Source organism: Heterocephalus glaber, unplaced genomic scaffold (assembly GCF_053883595.1).
Source record: "Heterocephalus glaber isolate CG9 unplaced genomic scaffold, H.glaber_assembly_v1.0 deba00001538, whole genome shotgun sequence".
Taxonomy (NCBI): Eukaryota; Metazoa; Chordata; class Mammalia; order Rodentia; family Bathyergidae; genus Heterocephalus; species Heterocephalus glaber.
The window spans coordinates 28,133,026-28,154,322 of NW_028258333.1; the positions used below are offsets into that span (position 1 = coordinate 28,133,026).

Here is a 21,297-nt window from a genome sequence, read left to right on the forward strand (position 1 = left end):
TTAATGAAGTCTTATTATATACAAGTCACTGGTGGTAGCTAATAAAAAGTATATATTCCTATTCATAGGGAGTTGGAAAATTTATGTGAAGAAATATCATTCCACAAAAACTATAAAGAAATTAAAGGAGAGTTGCAAAACAATGGTACAATAAGTATTGGCAATTCAGGGGCAATCAAGAATGTTATATTTAAAAAATACTTTACTTTTTAAATAAAGATCCTTAGAAACTTTTTCCATAATTAGATTTTATCCATTACATATCAGTGGTGAGGAAAATGGTATAAATGATCAATTATTGCATTTGGAAGGTATTTTGGGTACCTTGAGAGTGAGTTACTAATTTCTCTGAAATATAAACATTTATTATTGTATCTTTGTTCTATAAATGTTACCTAAAGTAAAAATAACTATAAGTTGGAGAAAACTACTTCTTTTCTAGTAAAGGGATTCTCTAACTTTAAGCATAAGCATTTTATTTAGTAGGTATGGTAATGGCTGTTACCTGTATCTCTGATGAGAGAGCTTTTTATGGGTACTTGTCTTGGTATCATCTTGGACAAATCACAGAAGCATGTATTCTGTTTGGAAGGGTGAATAGTTTCATTCTCTTAATTTTCTTTATCTGGAAATGAAGGACTGAGTTATGTACTCTCAGATTTCCTTCAACTCTTTCTGAAAATAGGTACATACCAGAGTATCAGTTGAGTAATAATTCCCAGTGTTAAATGTTTCCTGGTAAAAAGTCTGTTGTTATTTTATGCAGCATTAGAGTTGTAAATTTTATTTAGAGTATATACTTAAGTTTTGACACTGTTGTTCCAATGCTTATTGAAGTTTTAATTCTTTAGCCCACTGAGATCATTTAATGCAACTTGCTTGGCCTTCAGCTTGATTATAACTAGAGTTAATAAACATTTTCTGAAAGCTTATGTGCCAGGCACTGAGCTTAATACATAATACACAATTCTTGTCCTCTACATTTAGAGTGAATTGACCGAGGAAGAAACTGCTACAAAGCAAGTTAGAAGGAAGTAATTGTGGTGAATCACTTGTAACTCAGTATTTCCCTACTTGTAGAAATTTTTATTTAAAAAAAAACACTACCTTTCTTAGGAAATAAGAGGGCACAAATTATTGAACATATATCAGGTCACGCTGTAAAACCAACTAACAGGGTTAAAGATTTGTTTGACCAGAGGCAAAAAAGCAGGGAGGGAATGCAAAACAGAAGTTATTTTTTTCTTGAAGGATAAACATCATGCATAAAACAACGCTGTTAGGTAAGGTCGACTCCTAACATTCAGATTTAGAAAAGTGACCACTAGAGTCTGGAGCCCTCCCTCACCCTAGAGAGCTTCTCCTAGACTTGGAAGGGTTCCGTTTCTGAGCAAGACATTATAATCATTTCATTTTAGGACACCTTTCTTTACCACAAGTCCAAACGCGACAATCCTTTCTCCACAACTTTGGGCCCGCCCTCTTCCTGCCAGCTAGTCGCTGGCGCCCGCTCTCCTTCCCGTGACCAAAGAGAGCTGTCTTTTAATTGGGTTAGCCGGTGGCATGGGTGGTTCCCAATTGGTTTAGAGAAGAAGGCAGGAGATAGAGGTGTGCCGTTGAGTCACACGCGCCCTAACAATCTCCCCCGCACAGAATTATGGGAGGGAGGGGCAGGCTGGGAGGCGGAATATAACCACGAACGACCTTTTCAAATGTAGACCTGCCCTCGCCAGAGTCGATGTCTCCGCCCACCAGCCAGGCGAGCTCCGCCCTCACGCCCCGCCCATGCTGTGGGAATCAGGTGATCTCAGGCTGGCAAGGTCACGTGGTCGGGGCGCGCCAGCCCGTTGTGGCCATGGAGGCCGCAGTTTCCAGTGTGGTGAGGCGAGTGGAAGAGCTCGGTGACCTGGCTCAGGCTCACATACAGCAACTGAGCGAAGCTGCGGGTGAAGACGGTGAGGAAGCGGAGCGAGGGACGCGGGCGGGACGGATGGTAGTTCTGGTTTGGCGCTCCGCGTCTGGAAGGGCAGGACGCTGCGGCCTGTGGTGGTGGCGGCAGGGGTTGGGGTGGGATCCCAGGTCGTCGCTGTCCGAGGTCTTGCGCCTCTGACCCTCACTGCGCCCTCCTTTGCGAACTCACATTGCCAAGACATTTGCTTTGCAAACCGCAGTTTTCATAATCCGTGAACTTTGTCTTGTTTAAATCTGATCGAACCAGATCTGTGCTGTTGGATTTAACCGTCTTGGTAACGACTGGAGAAAGTGTAGAGTCAAAGTTACACATGAACGTTTAAATAAATGATTGAGTGAGAGTACTCAGATAGTGGTGATTTCGTATCCAGTTAAAAAAGAAGATAGACAAGTATTACAGTTCCATCCTTTCAATCCTGTGTTGTAAATTTTCACTTTGTTTTTGATTCAAAACTCAATTCTAATCCGTATTCTAAAAGAGCTTTACATTGGTATAGTTTACAGGATTCTTTAATATACATCATATTCTCATAAGGGCGCTGTATTAGAACTCTTGTTTTGGAAAGTACTGAGCTGTGTCCTTAGGAAAACTTGGCTTAGGAATTACCTCCATCTTCTGACTTCAGATCCACATCTCTTTTCATTATTTCTTAGCTGCCTGTAGGTTCTACATTACTCTTATTTGAGTTTTGTGACTTTAGTACGGATAAGTTTTGAAACTGATGTGGACTGACTCATCAATCATCAGACCCACAGGAAAACAGTAGTGGGATATTTTCCCAAGTGATTGAATACTTGATGAGTTTATTGAATAGGGTTATGGGAATAGGGCCTATGATAAAATGAACTAGTTTCAGGGAAGATTGTTTGCTGTATTGTCTCTTCCTAGGAATATGTTTTTGAAAGACCTACAGACCACGCTGAAGCTGGCTTTTTTGGTATGTGGTAAGTGAATCCTAGGATTCACATGAATAGTTCATAGATGGTAGTAATTATTACCTGGAAATATATCCATTTTACCTCCTTTTTTTTTTTTTTTGTACCAGGGATCGAACTAAGGACTTTGCGCTTGTGAGGCAGGCGGTGGAACCACTGAGCTAAATCCCTGACCCTTGTGTTACCTCTTAATCCAGCTCTGTTTGTACCAGTCGCTAGAGATCAAAGAATTTTTAGCTAATTTATCACTGAACTCAAAATCTATTCTCAATTTCCTTTGAAAGAATTTTTTTTTTTTTTTTTTTTTTGTACCGGGGATTGAACTCAAGACCTTGCCCCTATGAGGCAGGTGGTGGAACAACTGAGCTAAATCACCGACTGGAAGAATTTTTTAATTCAGTCTAGAATGAGGCTTGGAAGTAAGTCAGGTGTTGTCTATTTGTTTGGAGGCTTTATACTTCGGAAATTTTACTAAAATTAAGTTACAGTAGTAGCTGTCTACATTATGAGCTATTAATCAGAATTGAAATCAGTCATATTAAAGTATTACTTGTAATATTTTCTTAAGCATTATAATTAAACAAGGCGGCATGTATTTGAATTAAATTTGGCATTCTTTTCCCATACTACAAAAATTTTCCCATACCTTCAAAAATTGTCCTTTATTGTAACAAGTATATGCTTATAGTAGGTTGTAGGGATTGATAGTTCCTATTGTCTTAATTAGATCAGATACAGCTAGACATTATTCTATTTAAGAATACCCTCTTTTTTACTGCTGGGTAATTTTTGTTCACATACTTCTTACTGTATAAGCACAAGCATAATATGTTTCCTGTATGGGGATATGCTATGAGAGGGACTTTTCCCAGACATTATATAAAAATGACTTTCATCTTTTATCTTCTTAATCACTGATTTGACTAAATCTTTCTAATAAAAATACTGCATTTTATGGATTTTTCCAAAATGAGAGATGTACTACCACATCTACCCACATACTTCTTCACCAGTGGTTTAGTGAGTTCAGTACCAGTCTTTACATTTAAAATAATCTTTCAAGAAGTTAAGACAGTATTAACAAAGTCTCTAAGCACATAAGGAGTGCCATATTGCATATATTTTTGGTTCACAGTAGATTCTTTCCTTCTGGGTTGTATGGTTGGTACTTCTGGCCTGAGGAGACTTGAGGAGACATGGGGAGACTACTAAAGAAGTTACTTTCAGTTCAGGTGAAAAAAGGATCTTACAGCAACGAGAATCAGGTAAAGGTTCAAGTTAGTCCTTAGTGGGAAAAGTTAAGGTCTTCATGTGTTACCAGTGGACATAACCTAATGATGCTTTTGCCCCAACATAGAACAGCTGTCTTTGTTTTACTGTAGAGGCTGGATTAGATGGGCCCACAGTAAGTACTACATTATCTGTCCATTGGCCGATCAAGAGAAAGATGTTTCTATTTCAGAGGAGAAGCACTGATGGGCAAGCTGAGGGACTTTAGTGTTTTATACTATAGTAGGCATATCTAAATTGTACTACATGAGGTGTTGCAAAAGGGTGGATAGTACTTTGGTGTGAACACATAAAAAGAGCTGAAATGATAGAGGAGGGAGTATGACAGAAAGTGAAAACATTAGAAGACAGTAAAAGGGAGATTGGGTGTGTTCTGATTAGGGGGCATATCAGAAGTATTTTGTGCCTTTTCTTCCAGGTTTTGAAAAAAATGAAGTAATTTGTTGCATTTCTAACTTTTAAAGAAATAAAATAAATATAGGCATTATGTATTTTAATTGCAACTGCTACAAATACGATAAACTTATAACTGCTCACAGTGGTGGTGATATTTATGAAGCATTTGATTTAATCATACTCTTAGGAAACATTTGCAATTACATTTATGAACTTACATGTTTTCAGGGGAAACACTTTCTGTAGATTTATGTACAGAATTGGTACTGTTTCAGTAAAAGTTATCTATCTATTATTTAAATGCTTTGTGTGCACTAGGATTATAAAAGAAGCATCCTGAGAATACAAACTGCATTTAAGAAATAGTAATACTAAATATAAAAAGTTTTCAGTCTTGCTTTCTAGAAAAATTTCTGTGATAACTTTACTTAATTACAGTTCAGCATTGTGAAGTTATTTCGTGCTTTGGCTAAGATATTATTACTGTCTTGCTGTGATAATATCATATGCCATAATATCATTTTATTTCATCATTTCGGATACATAACTTTGTCTAAATGGCAGTCAGAATCTATGTGAAGTAATCATCATGTTTTTATCTTTTAAAGATCATTTTTTAATTCGGGCCTCTGCAGCTCTAGAAAAGTTGAAACTCTTGTGTGGAGAAGAGAAAGAACGTTCAAATCCATCCAATCTTCTAGAACTTTACACGCAGGTATTGAAACAGATGTTGACTGGCATTTTGTTTTAAAATGTGATCAGTTTGTTAAAAATACTGTATGTTTAAAGCATTTAGACTTGAAACTTTGCAGCAGTATCCTAATGGTTGAGACTTACTAGGTGTGTGGATAGGGATCCAGAAAAATATCTTGCAGATAACAGAATTGGTTCCCTTTATGGATAATTAATCAGAACACTAACACATGCTGGGTCTTAAAGCCTTGAAGGTTCCAGAGGGAGTAGGCAACTCTTAAAAGCCCTTTTTTTTTTTCTGAAATTTATTTTTCCACCTGTAAGAGGACAACACCTGTTTTCTTAGTTTTTGCATATCCTGCTGAAATAATCTGACTTTGAGAAATAATATTTCATTATGGTAACTAACATTTATATTGTACTTTGTAGTTGATAAAGTACTTTCATATATCCTTTATTGCTAAGGATAATAAAGATGCAATGATTATAGAAATTAGAGTACCTAATTGTTTCCAAAGTGTGCATTTGTACTAGCTTTATGGTTGGGACTGTGCTTTCTGTAGAAGGTACCTCATAAAGATGGTTTCTACCTCTAGATATCATGGCTGAATGATCCTATAACAGCTATTGACAAACCTCTAAAACCTGCTATAATTTGGTAGGATGTTTTCCTGGCCTTCTTTGCTTTCAGAAGACTTTCTTTTCTTGTCTACATATGGTAGATGTCATTTCTTTCAGATGAGGATGTCCTAAACATTTTAACTTGTTTTGAAGAATAAACCAAAAAATCTGGATGTACAGATTTGAATTTTCAACATTCCCTTGAACCCTACTTATGATTTAGAGTCAACAGATCATCTTCCATAGGATACTGGTATCTTTTCTGACTTAGGCTTTCCACATAGTAACACATACCACTTAAATATTATGTGTGGTATGTAATGTTTCAAGTACTTTATTTATATTAGTTCATTTTCTCTCAAAGCAAAGACTTGAAAGGCATTAGTTCAATTTATCACTAAGATTCAAAAAAAATAAAATTAACTTGGGTTAAAATTGTTCTTGGTAGGGTGATTAGATTTAGAACTAATACTAGAATTTAGTTTTCTTTGTCTTGATCCACTTGATTTAAAAAAATTATTAGGAAGATTTAATGTGCTTGAACAGAGCATTGGTTGTATTCAGGATCGCTGGGGCTTAGAGTTTGAACTGCATGTGTTGATATATGCTTCCACTATTGGATATCAAGCTATATATTCCCCAAATACTGGTTGTGCATTTAGGAGAATGAATTCTCTGAAGATCCAATATACAAAACTAAAGGAGGTAACCTTAGTACTGTAGGCATTTAGAAAAATTTCAGGGATTATATATATATAAATAGCAAAAATGATAATGTCATGTCATCTTTCATAATTATGAGTGACATATTAATTAAAACATACATCTATTTTACTTCTTGAGAGAAACAAGATAATCATTAATCCAGTATAGTAGAATACCTCTGAAGTTTTCTATGATGTCTGTCTGAAATTATATTTATAGTCAGTCATTTTGCCTGCCTGCCAAATTTAAATAATGTGCTAAAAGATTGGAATGTCTACTAAAACATCTATGTATACGAAGTTAAAACTCTAAAGAGCTCATTGTTTCAAGTTTAAATCATTTATAGATGGTTTTTACCTCGTTAGGCCATTTTGGACATGACATATTTTGAGGAGAACAAGTTAGTAGATGAAGATTTTCCTGAAGACTCTTCTTCACAGAAAGTAAAAGAGCTGATCAGTTTTCTTTCAGAACCAGAGATTTTAGTTAAAGAAAATAATGTGCATCCAAAAGTAAGTTTTATACTAGGAATTGTGGGGAAATGCTACTAGTTCTTGCTATCCTGCTCTTTCAAGGCTGTTTTTTCTTTCTTAAATGTGTTTTTATTTCTGTTTTAAGATTGAAAGAGAGATAAAAGAACTTAACACTATAGACCAATGTCACAGTACAGTGTCATATTTTACTAAATATTTTCAGAATATTTGCATAATGGATTTGTAATTGTATTACCTAATAATTTTCTTTTATTATTTGTCTGTCTGGGTTTTTGTTTTGTTGTGCTTTTTGTTTGTTTGTTTTTTGAGACAGGGTCTCACTTTGTAGTTCAGGCTGGCCTTGAACTCATTATGTAGCCCAGGGTGGCCTGAAGAGAGCAGCGATCCTCCTGCCTCAGCATCCTGAGTGCAGAGATTACAGGCATGTGTCACCATGCCTAGCCATACTCAGTTTTTTAACACAGATATTGCCTACTTTTACTCCCTTTACTGTTGCAAGTTCTTTATCTTCTGGAAGGTCACTAGTATCCTAAATACCGCATCTGTTGTCCTGATCCTCCTGAACATCTGCTGCCTTTCTGAGTATTGATCACCTAGTCCCTTGGAACCCTGTACACTCTTTTCTCCTTTGTCTCTGAGAAGCCTTCTCTTGCTCTTTCCCTAGCATCTTTTCTCTCCTCCATTCTAGAAATACAGGCACTCTCCCAAAAGTGTTTCCTTCATTCCAATACTCTCCAGTTCACATAGTTTTTATAGTCATCTCTAATTAGATGATTCCCAGGTTTGTATCTCTAGCCCTAGATACTCTTTCAAGCAAATAATTTCTCATCTTTAATTATGTATTTTCTTGGCTTTGTATATTTATTAGGGAAAGCTAACTGTGGAAATAAACCATCCACAATTTAAAGAATTTTGATTTATTAAAATTACTATTGTGTAACTTTTCATTATTCTAGTGATCTAATTCTTACTTGGTTTCTCGTTTCCACTGAAGAAAATTATTCAAGTAACATTCCTGAAAGGTTTTTTAAAAAATGAGATTATGTACTACATGCATTTGGGGTATGTTAGAATTTGCTACCAAAGTTTTTTTAAAACTTTGTAAAACTGTAGATTGAAGTGATAATTTTAATGTAGCAATAGATTTCTGTATTTCTACTTCATTCAAATATAGACATTCTTGTATATGTAGCAAAACATGGGCATATTTTGTTAAATGAGGGTTTTTTAAAATTACTCAAGTGTTTGCAATTTGCCTGCTACAGAAATCAGCTTTCTCTTTTTAGCCATATCTTTTTTGTGTTTCAGCATTGCAGTTTGCTTGGGGACGAGCTACTGGAATGTCTCTCTTGGAGACGAGGAGCCCTATTGTACATGTATTGTCATTCTCTGACTAAAAGAAGAGAGTGGCTCTTGAGAAAATCTAGTTTACTTACAAAGGTAAAAAGACATTTCTTATACATTTTTAGTTGTTGACATTTATTGATTTCAAAAAGTTATGTTTGTTGTAATACTAGATATTTTACTTACTAGCTGTATAATTTAAAACAAATTAGAATTGCTGTAAAGACCAAATAAGGTAACATGTGAAAGGACTTTGTCATTTTGGGTGTTTCTCATGATTTTTTTTTTTTTTTAAGTTCTAGATTTTTATTTTTTAAAATATAACCTGCATTAATTTCTTGACATATTTTTTTTTTAACCTGAAGAAAATACTGTGCTGTGAGCCTTTCTCTGACAGCAGATCATTCTTCAAGAACCCACATGACTCTGCTCTGAGAAAATTATGGCCCTCTCATTTGGCCAAATGATTCTGAGCAAATCATTAAATCCAAAGAACTGGGTCTTAGTATTGTATCACTGCGTATTCTAACTTAGGGTGAACATACATATAGATAGGTGGACTTGGAAATGAGAGGCCAGATTTCCAGATATGTTTCTAAATCACATACATATTTTTTGTTTTAAAACACTTCTTTATTATAGTCCTTTTTTTCCTTTGATAACATTTTTGACCAGTATATTACTGAAGCTTATTAGGGTTTTCTTCCCCATCTCCTTTTTTTTTGCATACTCACTACTTATATTATGAAAATCTTGGAGTTGCTAGGTCCTTAACACCATAGAAATGTAATAAACATTAAATTTATCTGTATATTACTCCATTTGCTTTTAAGTAAAGAATGGAAAAATATATTAGTTAAAGTTTATGTAGCTCTGCATATAAAACTTTTAATTCTTTGGCTTTGATTTTTATTTAGTACCTTGTTGATGGGATCAATTACTTGCTACAGATGCTAAACTATCGGTGTCCTATCCAGTTAAATGAAGGAGTTTCTTTCCAAGACCTAGACACAGCTAAATTACTGAGTGCAGGTAATGTAATCTTGTTTTTAGACTTTTCTTAGATTTTATTCTGATTTAAATAAATTTTAAACTGGATAATAGTAAAAAAATAAAATCGCTTTTTAAGAAATTCAAAGATTAAAATCTTTTCACATAATATAAATATTTCTAATCTCTTTTGATTAGTAGTTTTGGAAGAGTTTTGTATTGGTAACTTTTATTTATTTTGCATCGTATGTCACTGTGAGCAGAACTAGATGAGACCTAAACTTCTGTCAGAGTAGAAGCAACTTTTAAACAAGGTAGATATTTAGATCTCTTTCACATAATAAAAGCCCAGAACTGGTATAGTGGTTCTATGACATCATCATGTTCTTGTCTTTTTCTCCATCATCTTCAGAACCAGAGCCCTCAAGCTTCAGAGGAAGGTACATTGTATAGAATACAGTAAATTTAAGTACTTTTAGAGTTGTGCAGCATGCATTGCTGTTTAGGATATTGTTTCCATTCTCACTATACCTAGATGCTTCTGGAGCCCCTTCCATCTCATCTGTGTTTCAGACTGCAGTAATGACAGAAGGAAATTTCTTTCAACTAAGTTAGCTCCTTTAGAGTGGCCTTCTAAGAAGTTTCTTACAACACTTCAAGCTACATTTCATTGGCCAGATTTGCCAGATGACTACACCTAGCTGTAAGGAAACCTGGGAAGTACAGTCCTAACCTGATGCTTTGTCAGCCCAAGTTAAGATTCTTTACTAAGATAAGTGAAGTGAATGAATATTGGGTGGCAACTTTTAAGTTTCTGACACAAACATCTTTGTACTTGAAAATTCTAGGAACTGGATATGAAGCAGCTTTTGAGTTTTAGTCTGAAGTGTGAGGGAGAACTTACTTTTACCGTCACTTTTTTTTGGGGGGGGTGGTGGTACTAGGGATTGAACCCAAGGCCTTTGCACTACATTCTACAGTTTATTTTTACTTTTTCAGACAGGGTCTTACTAAGTTTCCCAGGCTGGGGTTGAACTTATGATCTATTTCCTTAGCCTTCCAGACTGTGGGTAAGTAAACCAAGTGTCCTACTCAGGGTCACATAGCTGCAGGTGACCCTAGGTCATATAATTAAAGTTTCTTTTCTTATACTTCATCTGAAATTTTTGTGGGGAAAAAAGAAATATGAGCAATAAAAAAAAATTCTATAATTTTAAATACATTTTAATTTTTCCTATTACTTTGTTAGTTTCTTTAGGCTTTTTCTTTTTATTTGAAAACATTTCTTTAAAAAGGTGGTTTAAACATCATTAACATTTGACTAACGGTGTCCAAAAATTGTTATTTTTATTAATTCAGACAAGTATCCTAAAACAACTTACTGTGAGTACAAACAGTTCCTTCCGTGGATGTGACATTTTGACAAACAGGGTATTTTGATATATTTATGGAAAGTATATATTAGTTATTAGCTATTCCAGATAATTAATTAGAGGCATTGAAAATGGCTTGTTAAAAATCTCTCTATCTGACCTACTTGGATGGATTCTGTTGAACTCTTAACCTGGCAGGGACACTGTTGAAAAGAAGAAGGTGAGGAAGAGAATTGAAGCCTATTTAGAACCAAGGAAACTCACCTGTTTCTTTCATTGTCCTATTCCTGTTAAAAAGTCAAGTACTCTGGCTTGGAATTTTTTTCTTCAGTAGGTGTATGATACTAGTGCCTTCTCTTCAGTCATATTTTGAAAATATATTAATTAGCCTCTAGTTTCAATTGCTTTTTTAGCAGGGGAATCAAAAGGGTCAAATGTAGTCTTAAGGCATTTTCCAGGGGAAAAGAAAACATTGTAGGCACTAAAGCAATTTTGCCACAATACTCAGTCATCTTATGCTGTCAACATGTTCTCATCTAAAGAAGCTTGCTTTTTCCATTGCCTGCCTCACAAGTGCAAGGTCCCAAGTTTAGTCCCCAATACCAAAAAAAAAAAAAAGAAGGTTACTTTGCCCAGGTCCATCTCTCTATACATGATTATATTGGGAGTTAGGAAACTGACTTTTCATTGGTTGAATTTTGCCTAAGATCCCCATAGGAGAGAATCTAATTATTTTTTATTAGCAAATCTTCAATATAATTCTTAATCTTTAGGGAGAAATAATATTTAAGAAAAAAAGTTCTTAATATTTTGAGTAATTCTAATATTTCGAGAAAATAGGACTCTGAAGTATCAGACTATTTCTCTAGCCAGTTCTTGGCCAGATTTTCCTAATTTTAAGGAAGCTCAAGACAGTGTATGCTTACTATGATTACTTACATTTGATACTTACAAAGGAAAACAGTTGTATTGGACATTAAATTTTCAACTATTAAAAATTACCAAACAATGTGTGCATAAACCTCCACAAGTCACCATTTTACTCCTTAACCTCACTTCTCTATGAAGTGGGGGCCAGAGAATCTTTGGACACAGCCTTATCAGATAATAGGCATATAAAAATAGCCTTATCAGAATACAACTAGAATCAAATGGGGTAAATCAAAATACTGTCCACTTCTCACTTTCTTGGTTTTTGCCTCTTTTTTTTGAGATAGGATTTGCTATGTATTCCAGGCTGGTCCTGAATCCACTGTGTAGCCAAGGATAGCCTCAAATTTAAGGTGATCCCTGTGTCAACCTCTCAAGTATGAGGATTCCAGGCATACATCACCTCGCCCTGGTTTTGCCTTTTAAAAAATATCCTTGGGGACCTTACTACTGCTGTAGCCCTTTAATCTATCATTTAAGACAGAACTTGGATTTTAGATCCCATAAAGGGCAGCTCTAAACTGGTACTACTAATAGCCTGTGTAGTTTATTAAAAATACAGATGTCTGTGTACCCCATGCAGGTTTCATTCAGTATATGAAACCCAGGAATCTATTTTGAGTAACCTCAGTAAATTATTATGATGCAGGTCGATTTGGACATAAGAGAAAATACCAATCTGTACCTGTTTTCTATGGAAGTCATGTTGTTTCCACAATCTCATTTCATGGATTATATTCCTTGTCCTTCCCTATCCACACCTCTCCATGTCTCAGGTACTCCCTGCCATTACATGTGCATTCACCATGGACATGCACAGTACAGAATTAAGTGTTTTATTGAAAAAACCATTCTGAGTATTAACAAAAAAAAAAAGTTGAGGAAAATTCATAAAAGCAGAGTTTTTATCACTAGATTATCAAACTCCTTACCGGGAGTAGAGAAGAAAAACATACATAATTTATCGCTTCCTCTGATGTTTTAAACAAAATTTTCTAGTCCTTGGGATTGAACCCAGGCCCTTCACATTGAGCTACATCCTCATCCCTTTTTAAAATTTTTTGAGACAGGCCCAAGTTGGGCTTGAACTTCCAAACCTCTTGCCTCAGCCTTCCAGAGTGCTAGAATTACAGGCATGTGCTATGTATTTTATTCTGTGGTACTGGAGATTGAAACCAGGGCCTCACACAAGGCAGTCAAGTACTCTATCAGTTGTAAGATACGTCCCTAGTTCCCTCTTCCTCTGATATTTTAATGCAGTAGTTTTGAAAGTAGTCTATTGACAACCACCAACAGCAGCAGCATCCCCTACCTAGGTCCTAGAAATTTCTTTTAAAAAATACAGATTTATAGGCTCTACCCCATGCCTGAATCTGAAACTTCAAGGTGGGGACCCATTAGGTAGCATTTTAGTAAGTCTGCCAGATAATTCTAATGCAAGCTAAGGTTTGAAAAACACTCTTTGACATATGGCCATTCATTTTCTAGTAACACTTTACCATAGACTGTTACTTTGGTGAGCAGGTTATTCATTCTTGCTCATATAAAAAGTGAAAGTAACCTAAAAAGTGGGGCCATAAATTGGATCTCCAATCTCCCTTAGGCAACACTTCTCACCCCCAGGTCCTTAGTTATGAAACAGATTTCAGCTCCTCCCCCAAGGAGATTCTAGTCTGCTTGAAAGTTTAACCATTCTTCCAGTTTTAATTCTGTCCTTACTCCTTTCCACTGTGTCTGTTGTTTGTTTGTTTGTTTCTAGGAATAACAGTGGGACCACACAAATAAAAATGATACACATTCAGTGAAATGCCTTATCTAGTAGAAACTTCTGAATGATATCTAATGTTTTAACTATGTTTTTCTTTGAAGTTTAACTACAAAGGAATAAAAAGGAAATACTTTTTTGGTAATACATATTATGCTTATTACATGAAGGTTATTTTATATGTACAAAATATAGTATAGTCTATTTTCATGAATGCAAGTCTCACATTGTGTTCTTTAATGGTTTTTCTTTTATTTATATACTATTCTAATGAGTCAGCAATTCTACTGCAACTATTTACTATTTATAAGTTGAGTTTGAGGTGAAGTGAAGGTGATAGCTGGAAGGGCAAATTCTGAAACTAAAAAGCATGCAGTAGATTCAAAACAGTAAAGACTGAAACAGGATTGAAAATCACATTTTTCATATCTAGTTCCATCGTAGTCAATTTCTTTTAAACCATATTAGGTGAACAGCTGAGATTATTATACTCATTTACTTGAGGTAACCTTTTCTAGAAACACAGTACCTCATATTAGTATAAATCATTTATTTATATTTCAGTGACCTTAAGTTAAATAATCATGTATTTTAGTGACACTTTATGTTTTATGAAACTTAAACATTTTAATTGCACACATTCCTTAAGAATACTCTGAATTGTGTAGGGTATGTGGAATCTTAATTTTTTAGATTTATAAATTGAGTCTCAGAGAGCTTTGGAGTGTTGCTCAAAGTCAAAAGCCAGTAATTCATACCCAGATCTTTTGATTCTCAGTTCATTTATCTTCCTACTAAATTAGCATACTTTGTATAACATTAATGTTTAATTATGTAATTATCTACTGAAATAATTTAATGCATTCAACTTTTGATGAAAATTTTCCAGTGCATTTCTCTTTCCTAGGAATACAAAGCATGTTGGATATAATTAACATCTTTGATAATTTGAATCGTATAGTTTCAAAGACATGTTGGCACATGATACCTTTGCTATACTCTTAGAGAAATATATTAGGTGTATGATATATGACTTGCTACATCAGCAATCCCAGGGCATACCCCAGAATAAAAGTTGTGTCCGTGAATGAAATTCAGGGACTTTAAATATTCTGGGGTTGTATGCAGAATTTGGGGTATATTTCTGCGAGGGGTTCCGCTGATGAAATTAAAGGTCATTGAAAGAACCCTACCTCCCCAAAAAGGATAATAGTTAAATGTTTCTTTAAAAAAATTCTTTAACAATATTCTATTTTTGTTAATATGCTGTTTCTCCTATATAGGTAAAATAGAAGAGCTGGTTAAATTAGGGTTGTATTAGTGATATTGGGCTCTTTATAGTGTTATTAAATGAAATGAACAATGCTTAATAACAAGGAATTTATTATTTTAATAACTAGGGTTTCTTTTAAACTTGTGATTCTAATATGTCAACATCAATGACCTTCCCAGGAATATTTAGTGACATTCATTTGCTGGCTATGATGTATAGTGGAGAAATGTGCTACTGGGGATTGAAGCATTGTACAAATCAGCAGCCAGATAATCATGAAGTGGATACTGGTATTTCTGGAGCCAGCTGCACTACACACAAAGAACCCTTGGATTTTCGAGAAGTAGGAGAAAAAATTTTGAAAAAGTATGTATCTGTGTGTGAAGGACCCCTGAAAGAACAAGAGTGGAATACAACAAATGCGAAACAAATTTTAAACTTCTTCCAGCATCACTGTAACTAGTAGTTCATCTAGTCTTTTTCAGTCAGAAAGACAAAAAGACCCATGAAATGGAAAAAAAGTTTCAGAAAAGAAGACATATTGACACTCATTCTGAAAACATTACACTACATAAAACTATCCGGTGTGGTTAGGTTACCCTTTGTAAAATACTATCATCATCTTTCATTATATATTCTTAAGCCCATGTAGAAATGATTCTTTTAATTTCTAAACTGATGTATATATTATTCTATCTCACTTTGAACTAGATATCCTGTCACTAGTAAGGAAAACTCAAGTTAGCTTTAGTATAATTCTTTTCTCTAATACATTAGATTATTTTTAAATTGTGATGAAGTATATATGTAGCACAAAATTTAATCTCCCTGTCTTGAAGCTTGCCATGCTTCAAACGTTAAAATCAGTTCAGGAGCCAGGGATTTAGCTCAGTTGTGCCACTGCCTGGCTCACAAGCACAAGGTCCTGAGTTCGATCCCCAGTACCAAAAATATCAGTTCACCTCATTGCTTTGACTAGATAGTAATATAAATGTAGGCAAAATGAGAGATTATGACAAATATTTAGACTTCATTTCTAATAATGTAAATAACAAAAGGCTCCACAAAGAAATCAGTTGTGTTTATTTTGCCATGTATTACCAGTCTTGTTTAAAATTTTTACTTTTTAGACATTTTATAAAAGTTTTAAATTTTTTTTCCTATTTTATTTTAAATGCATGTTTTCTCAAGTAATGAAGATAAAAACCGACTTAGGTTTTAAAAGATAAAAACCAAGTTAGTCCATATGCTATTAGGCTATATCTTTTCATACTGTATTGAAACTTTAATATTTTTTGCTTTTAATAGTTGGTGAAATACTAAAGGTCAAGGAACCTAACTTGATAACTTGCTTGCTGTCCTTCTGTCTACCTCAACTCCTACTGTTATCTTGGGCTGATCTGTCTGAAACCTTGCTGTAAACTAGACTGCTGCCCGAATGACTTTATCACATTCCAGCAACTTCCTCCCATGGATAAACCTTGAGCCCCAACTATCCTGAGTTAGACCTTCCGAAATCCTCAATTTCAGTAACTGATGACAGTTCTCATCCTGCCAGCTTTTTTACTTCCTTAAATTTATTGATTTTTCTTTTCTTTTACTTTTATTCTATAATCTGTAGCTTCTTCACAGCCTTCTTTTCTTAAGTGCTCCCCTTAGTACTACATTATCATCCTCTTTCAAATGTTTTTGTGCACTCACCATAAGAACTCCTGTTACCAGTTGTTCCCTCTTCCATCTTATCCTTCGGCCCACTCATTTTACAAGCCCTTAGCATTGAATTAATCCTCGTATTAACATCTAGACTGCTTCATGGAAAGAGCATACAGTCATTCAAAGTGGAATCACTACAAGTGTCTCACTTCAGCTTTCGAAGAGCCCTCACTTATGAGCCTTTGGTTTTTTACTAGGGTGGCCTTTATGTCTTTTCCCACTGTGGTTGAGCCAGAAACTTCACTTTTTCAGGCTCTCTCCCCTCCTCCCTACCATATAGAAAATTGAGACTGTAAGATCAAGTAATATTAACCATTTATTCATTTTCCCCATTTTAGAGAAGTTATTGCTTCCTGGTGAAGGCTAATCTATGCTACAAGATTTCGTCTATACTATTTCCCTCATTTCTCTTGTTCTCATTTTATATCTTTTTAGTGTATTGATCTTTTATTAAAGTTCTATTCTCCTCTTTTCATTTCCTCTCCTTTTTACTTTAAATACTTTTGTTACATTATTTATAGCAATTTCTTTTTCTACCACCTGTAATATCAGGCTGACTCAAAACAGTACTAGAACCCTAGCCTCCCTCGCTTAGATAAACAGCCCGTGTAATTTTAACTTTAGTGTATCAAAACAGGTCATCTTCCATGCAGAATGTTTTATGTGTCATGTGTTCTCATTTTGGAATTAACTGTAGAGCAGAAAAACACAAAACGCCTGTCTTCCCAGCCTCATCTCTACTATCATGTTCTAGTCCAGTGTTCCTCAAAAACTCACAACACAGGTTCCTTTTTGGTAAACATAAAATTCTGCAAGAGCCCCTGGGGCCAGGGGAAACTCCCTGTCCCTGCCCAGACCGTTGAATTATCCTTACACAGCAAAGACTATTTTTATTTCAGCATTTTAGCAGGCAGTGTTATGAAAATATCTTTGTGTTTTCTGAATGTAAAGATATAAACCATTTTTAACTGTCCCTCCTTTTGGAGATCATGATCAAGTACTTCCAGTTCCTTTGCCAAATGTACTTATGTTTTCAACCTCAGTAGTTTTTTAGACATCATTACTGCTATGCCCTTTTTTGTGGCCAAGTAAATACATATCTCTTAGGGTGCAGGTTCAGTAACAGTGTCCAAAGGCTTTTTTTGGCTCTTTCTAGTCAAAATTAGATGTTCCTTTGTTAAGTTTCCTTAGTTTTCCCCTCCCATATTAACAAACTTACCATGTTGCTTTTTCATGCATGCCATATTTTAAAAGTTTTCCTTTATATATAGTGTTTAGTGTATGGTAGGCCCTTATTAATGTTTTCCTGAATTAATGAGGCATGACTCTAAGTGCCAAACTGCACAAAAGGGTTGCTGCTATTAGATTCCAAACTGCCATGCCCTTTACACCAGTGGTTGACAAGCAAACAGAGACATAGTCCTTACAGAAATAAAGTTAAGTACTATTAGATTCTGAACCTGTGGAAACGAGAGAATTTTATTTTCAGAAATTGGGAGCTTCCATTTTGAGTGCATGGCCCTTGTGAACTCTGGTCAGTACAATTATGAGGGTATTACTGGATGCTTTTGTATAATTTTCCATCCTGGAAACAATTGGAGAATAATTTGTAAACCATAACAGTTATAAATGCTTTGTACTCTGATGCATTATAAAGAACATATTTCTGTATATGTGAAAGCCTGCTAAGTAAATTCTCTTTCATTTAGAATGAAATAACCTCAGTGTACCAAACACTCCACGTAAGAAAAGTACTATAATGTATTCATTTATTCGATTAACTCCTGTGTGCCTACTACATGTCATATTTTGTTTTGGGTACTGAGGATAATAGCTTTGTTAACACTCCTTTTTCAGAGCTTGTATTCTAGTGGAGAAAGACAAAGTGTTTTAAGAAATAAATGTATAATGTGTCAAGTGGTGAGTACTATGAAGAATATAGCAGAGTAAGAGTCTACTGTGACTTGGATATGGGTGCTATTTTATTTAGAGTGGTTGGGAAGGCACCTCTAATCACCTGTCTACTGCTTTAGCATTTGTGTCTTCAAATTCCACTCTGTTGGGTGGAATATATATCCTTTGTATATTTATTATATTCACAAAGTTATTCTTTCTTATGGATGTTCTGATAATAAAGAATAAGTAACTACTTAAGACCTCTTTTTTGTTATATTTAAGGGATTTCTCTTCAATATGGGCTTTACTAATGGTTAAGTATTAATTACCTAAAGACCTTGTTGCACTTTTACACTTGGGGTTTCTCCTCTGTTTGAATTCTCTGATGGTTACTAAAAGTTAAACTGTTAAATGATTTTTCATAATCCTTAAACTTGTATGATTTTCCCAGTATGAATTTTCTGATGTCAACTGGGAATTAAGACTTACTTAAGGTCCTGTTTTCTTACATTTATAACATTTCTGACTATGTGAATTGGTTGATGCTGATTAAAGTGCAAATCACAACTTTTTCCTTATTCCTTTGCATACACTTCAGTAAGGTGAGTGTCATGGCTCAACTCCACCATAAAATTACATTCCTAGCTTAACAGTCTCCTGTGAGTTCTCTGATAACCCATTACAGTGTAAGCTGTGTCTAAAGACATTCTCAGATTCATTCTAATGGCATTTAAAAAAAACCTACAGCTGATTAATATGCTAGTTTTAGATCGTCTCTTTTCTCCTTCTAGGGCCTCTTTTCTGGCTCCAATAAGGCTACCTTATCTGCCACAAAATCCAGAATTCTGTAGTTTTCTTTATCACGTATGTTTTTAAACACAATATGAGATACCATATTATGGAAGTATTACATTAAGATACATTTAATATAGCCATAATCAAAAAATGCATTATGTGTTTATATTAGTGGTTTTTGTTTTGTTTTTCCTACTTCCAGTGAAAATTTCTAAGTACAATGTTTTGGAGCATATAATTTAAAAAAATAAAATCATATTCCTCTACTTGTTTCTGTTTTCTTTTCCTGCTATATTTTGTCATTGTATCACAATGAAAGCTTTTATTACCTGTTTATTATTCTAAATATTACTTCTTTTGGTCCTAATAATTTTTAGACAACTTAGCATAATGGGTAGGATTGTAATATGTTCTAGGAGAAGGCCCAAATTTAAATCACAGCTCTTCCATTTCTTGTTAACTCCATGTAAGCTTCTTAATCTTACTTAATCTTTCTAGGCCTTAATATGTATTTTTTTTAACATAGGAACATTAATAGTATCTGCCTGACAGGATTCTGAAGATGAAACAAATATTCAAAGTGCTTTAGTTCAGTGTCTACCCATTGTGAAAGCACAAGAGTTAGCTATAATTATTTTCCTTCATGTCTGAGAGGTTCTGTGTGGAGGCATACCTCATTTCACATCCAAAATTAGAGTGCCCATCACCCAGAACAAGTGAGTAACAAACTTGTTGCCCAGTGAGCACTGCTTTTTCCTTTATTCATGTCATACTGATCATTCTAGATGAGAAACCGGTTTCAGAGAAGAAATTATGGGAAGGATAGATAGCTCAATCTTTTTGGTGTGGGTTCGACCAGAAGAAACCATACAAGTAATTGTCAAAACATTTTCAGCCCCTCTCTCAAAGTATATGTGGATGTATTGATTATCTTAAGTATTTACATACCCTTTTTAAAACTCCTTTTACCAGTTAGCCTAATGCCTTTGGGTCTAATTCTTAAATTACAAGTCAGAGGTATCTAATGAAATATAGTCATCTAAATATATGTGTATCATTTAAAAATAGATTAAACCTTGGTAACATGCACATGATTGACTACTATGTAGTTGTAAAAGTGTAAACATAATAAGAGTGTGGTCTTATTAAGTGAGAAGGCAGAGCAAATATATGATATGCTATTTATGAAAAGAGATATAAACTCTTGTGTATTATCTTATTTGCTTTTATTTTTAAGAAGCAAGCAATGGAATGATAATCCAAAGGTGAACTAATGATTACCTATGGTGGGGATGGGAGAAGAACCAGATGAAAAGGATCCAGATGGGAGCTCAGTTCTAAATATACCTTGGATTTTGTACATGTATTATAAGTTTATGTAATAGTATAAAGCTCAAAAAATCCAAAACAAAATGAAATAAGCTCAATTATATATCAAGTTGGTGACTTAAGTACACCAGAATGTTTCGGTTATCTTTAAAGCCTGATATTTTGTCTGCACAGTTCTATTAGGATATATCCAAGGGCAACAAGATCTACAAAGAATTTAAAACTCCTCTAAATTGTTAGTAACTATAAAATTAAATTGAACATTAACTTGAAATATTATTTTAAGCAACATCTAGTTTTGGAGCATAATGTTGTTTGTATATTTGAAAATGACAAATTAGTATTTGTGTCTTTCCACATTTGTGTTTTTCCTCTATACTCAGTTCTATATTGTAGATTGATTACCTTATAATGTACTCTGTATAGTAGTTTCTTAAAGTCTTTTAAAAGTAAAACCAAAGTGAGCAAAATGGGCCTTAGTTTTCAGAATTTTTTCAACAATAACTGCATTTGGGTTCTCTTCTAGCTGTTCTTGTTTTATCTGTCCTTTTATGAGGTTATAACATTGAGGAATTTTTTTAATTACTTACATTTTTGTATAGAGGGCCCAGACTCCTCATTTTGGTATATGGTCTCATGATTGGACTTAGGGATGTAAAATAACTCTGCTTTAAGGAAATAGTTTATTTGGAGTCAAATGAGTGATCTTGGCCTGAGAATATAGATTCACTTTATCCTGAATTACATGTTCCACCATGTAAGAGGGTACATGAACTTTTATGG

The 21,297-nt window shown here is 34.5% G+C and overlaps 1 protein-coding gene across 2 annotated transcripts; it reads left to right on the forward strand.

Moving 5' to 3' along the window:
• The first annotated feature begins 1,664 nt into the window (after positions 1–1,664).
• On the forward strand, positions 1,665–18,643 carry Rimoc1 (RAB7A interacting MON1-CCZ1 complex subunit 1). 2 transcript variants are annotated; one of them, XM_004848573.4, is made up of 6 exons: positions 1,665–1,955; positions 5,202–5,308; positions 6,978–7,124; positions 8,415–8,546; positions 9,368–9,482; positions 14,961–18,643. In XM_004848573.4, exons 1-6 carry the CDS (start codon positions 1,739–1,741, stop codon positions 15,242–15,244), a joined length of 1,002 nt encoding a protein of 333 aa, XP_004848630.3. In that variant the 5' UTR covers positions 1,665–1,738; the 3' UTR covers positions 15,245–18,643. The 2 variants fall into 2 exon arrangements, with proteins under 2 accessions (XP_004848630.3, XP_087045470.1); XM_087189344.1 differs by lacking the exon at positions 6,978–7,124 and having other exon boundaries at positions 1,705–1,955.
• Positions 18,644–21,297: the final 2,654 nt, after the last annotated feature.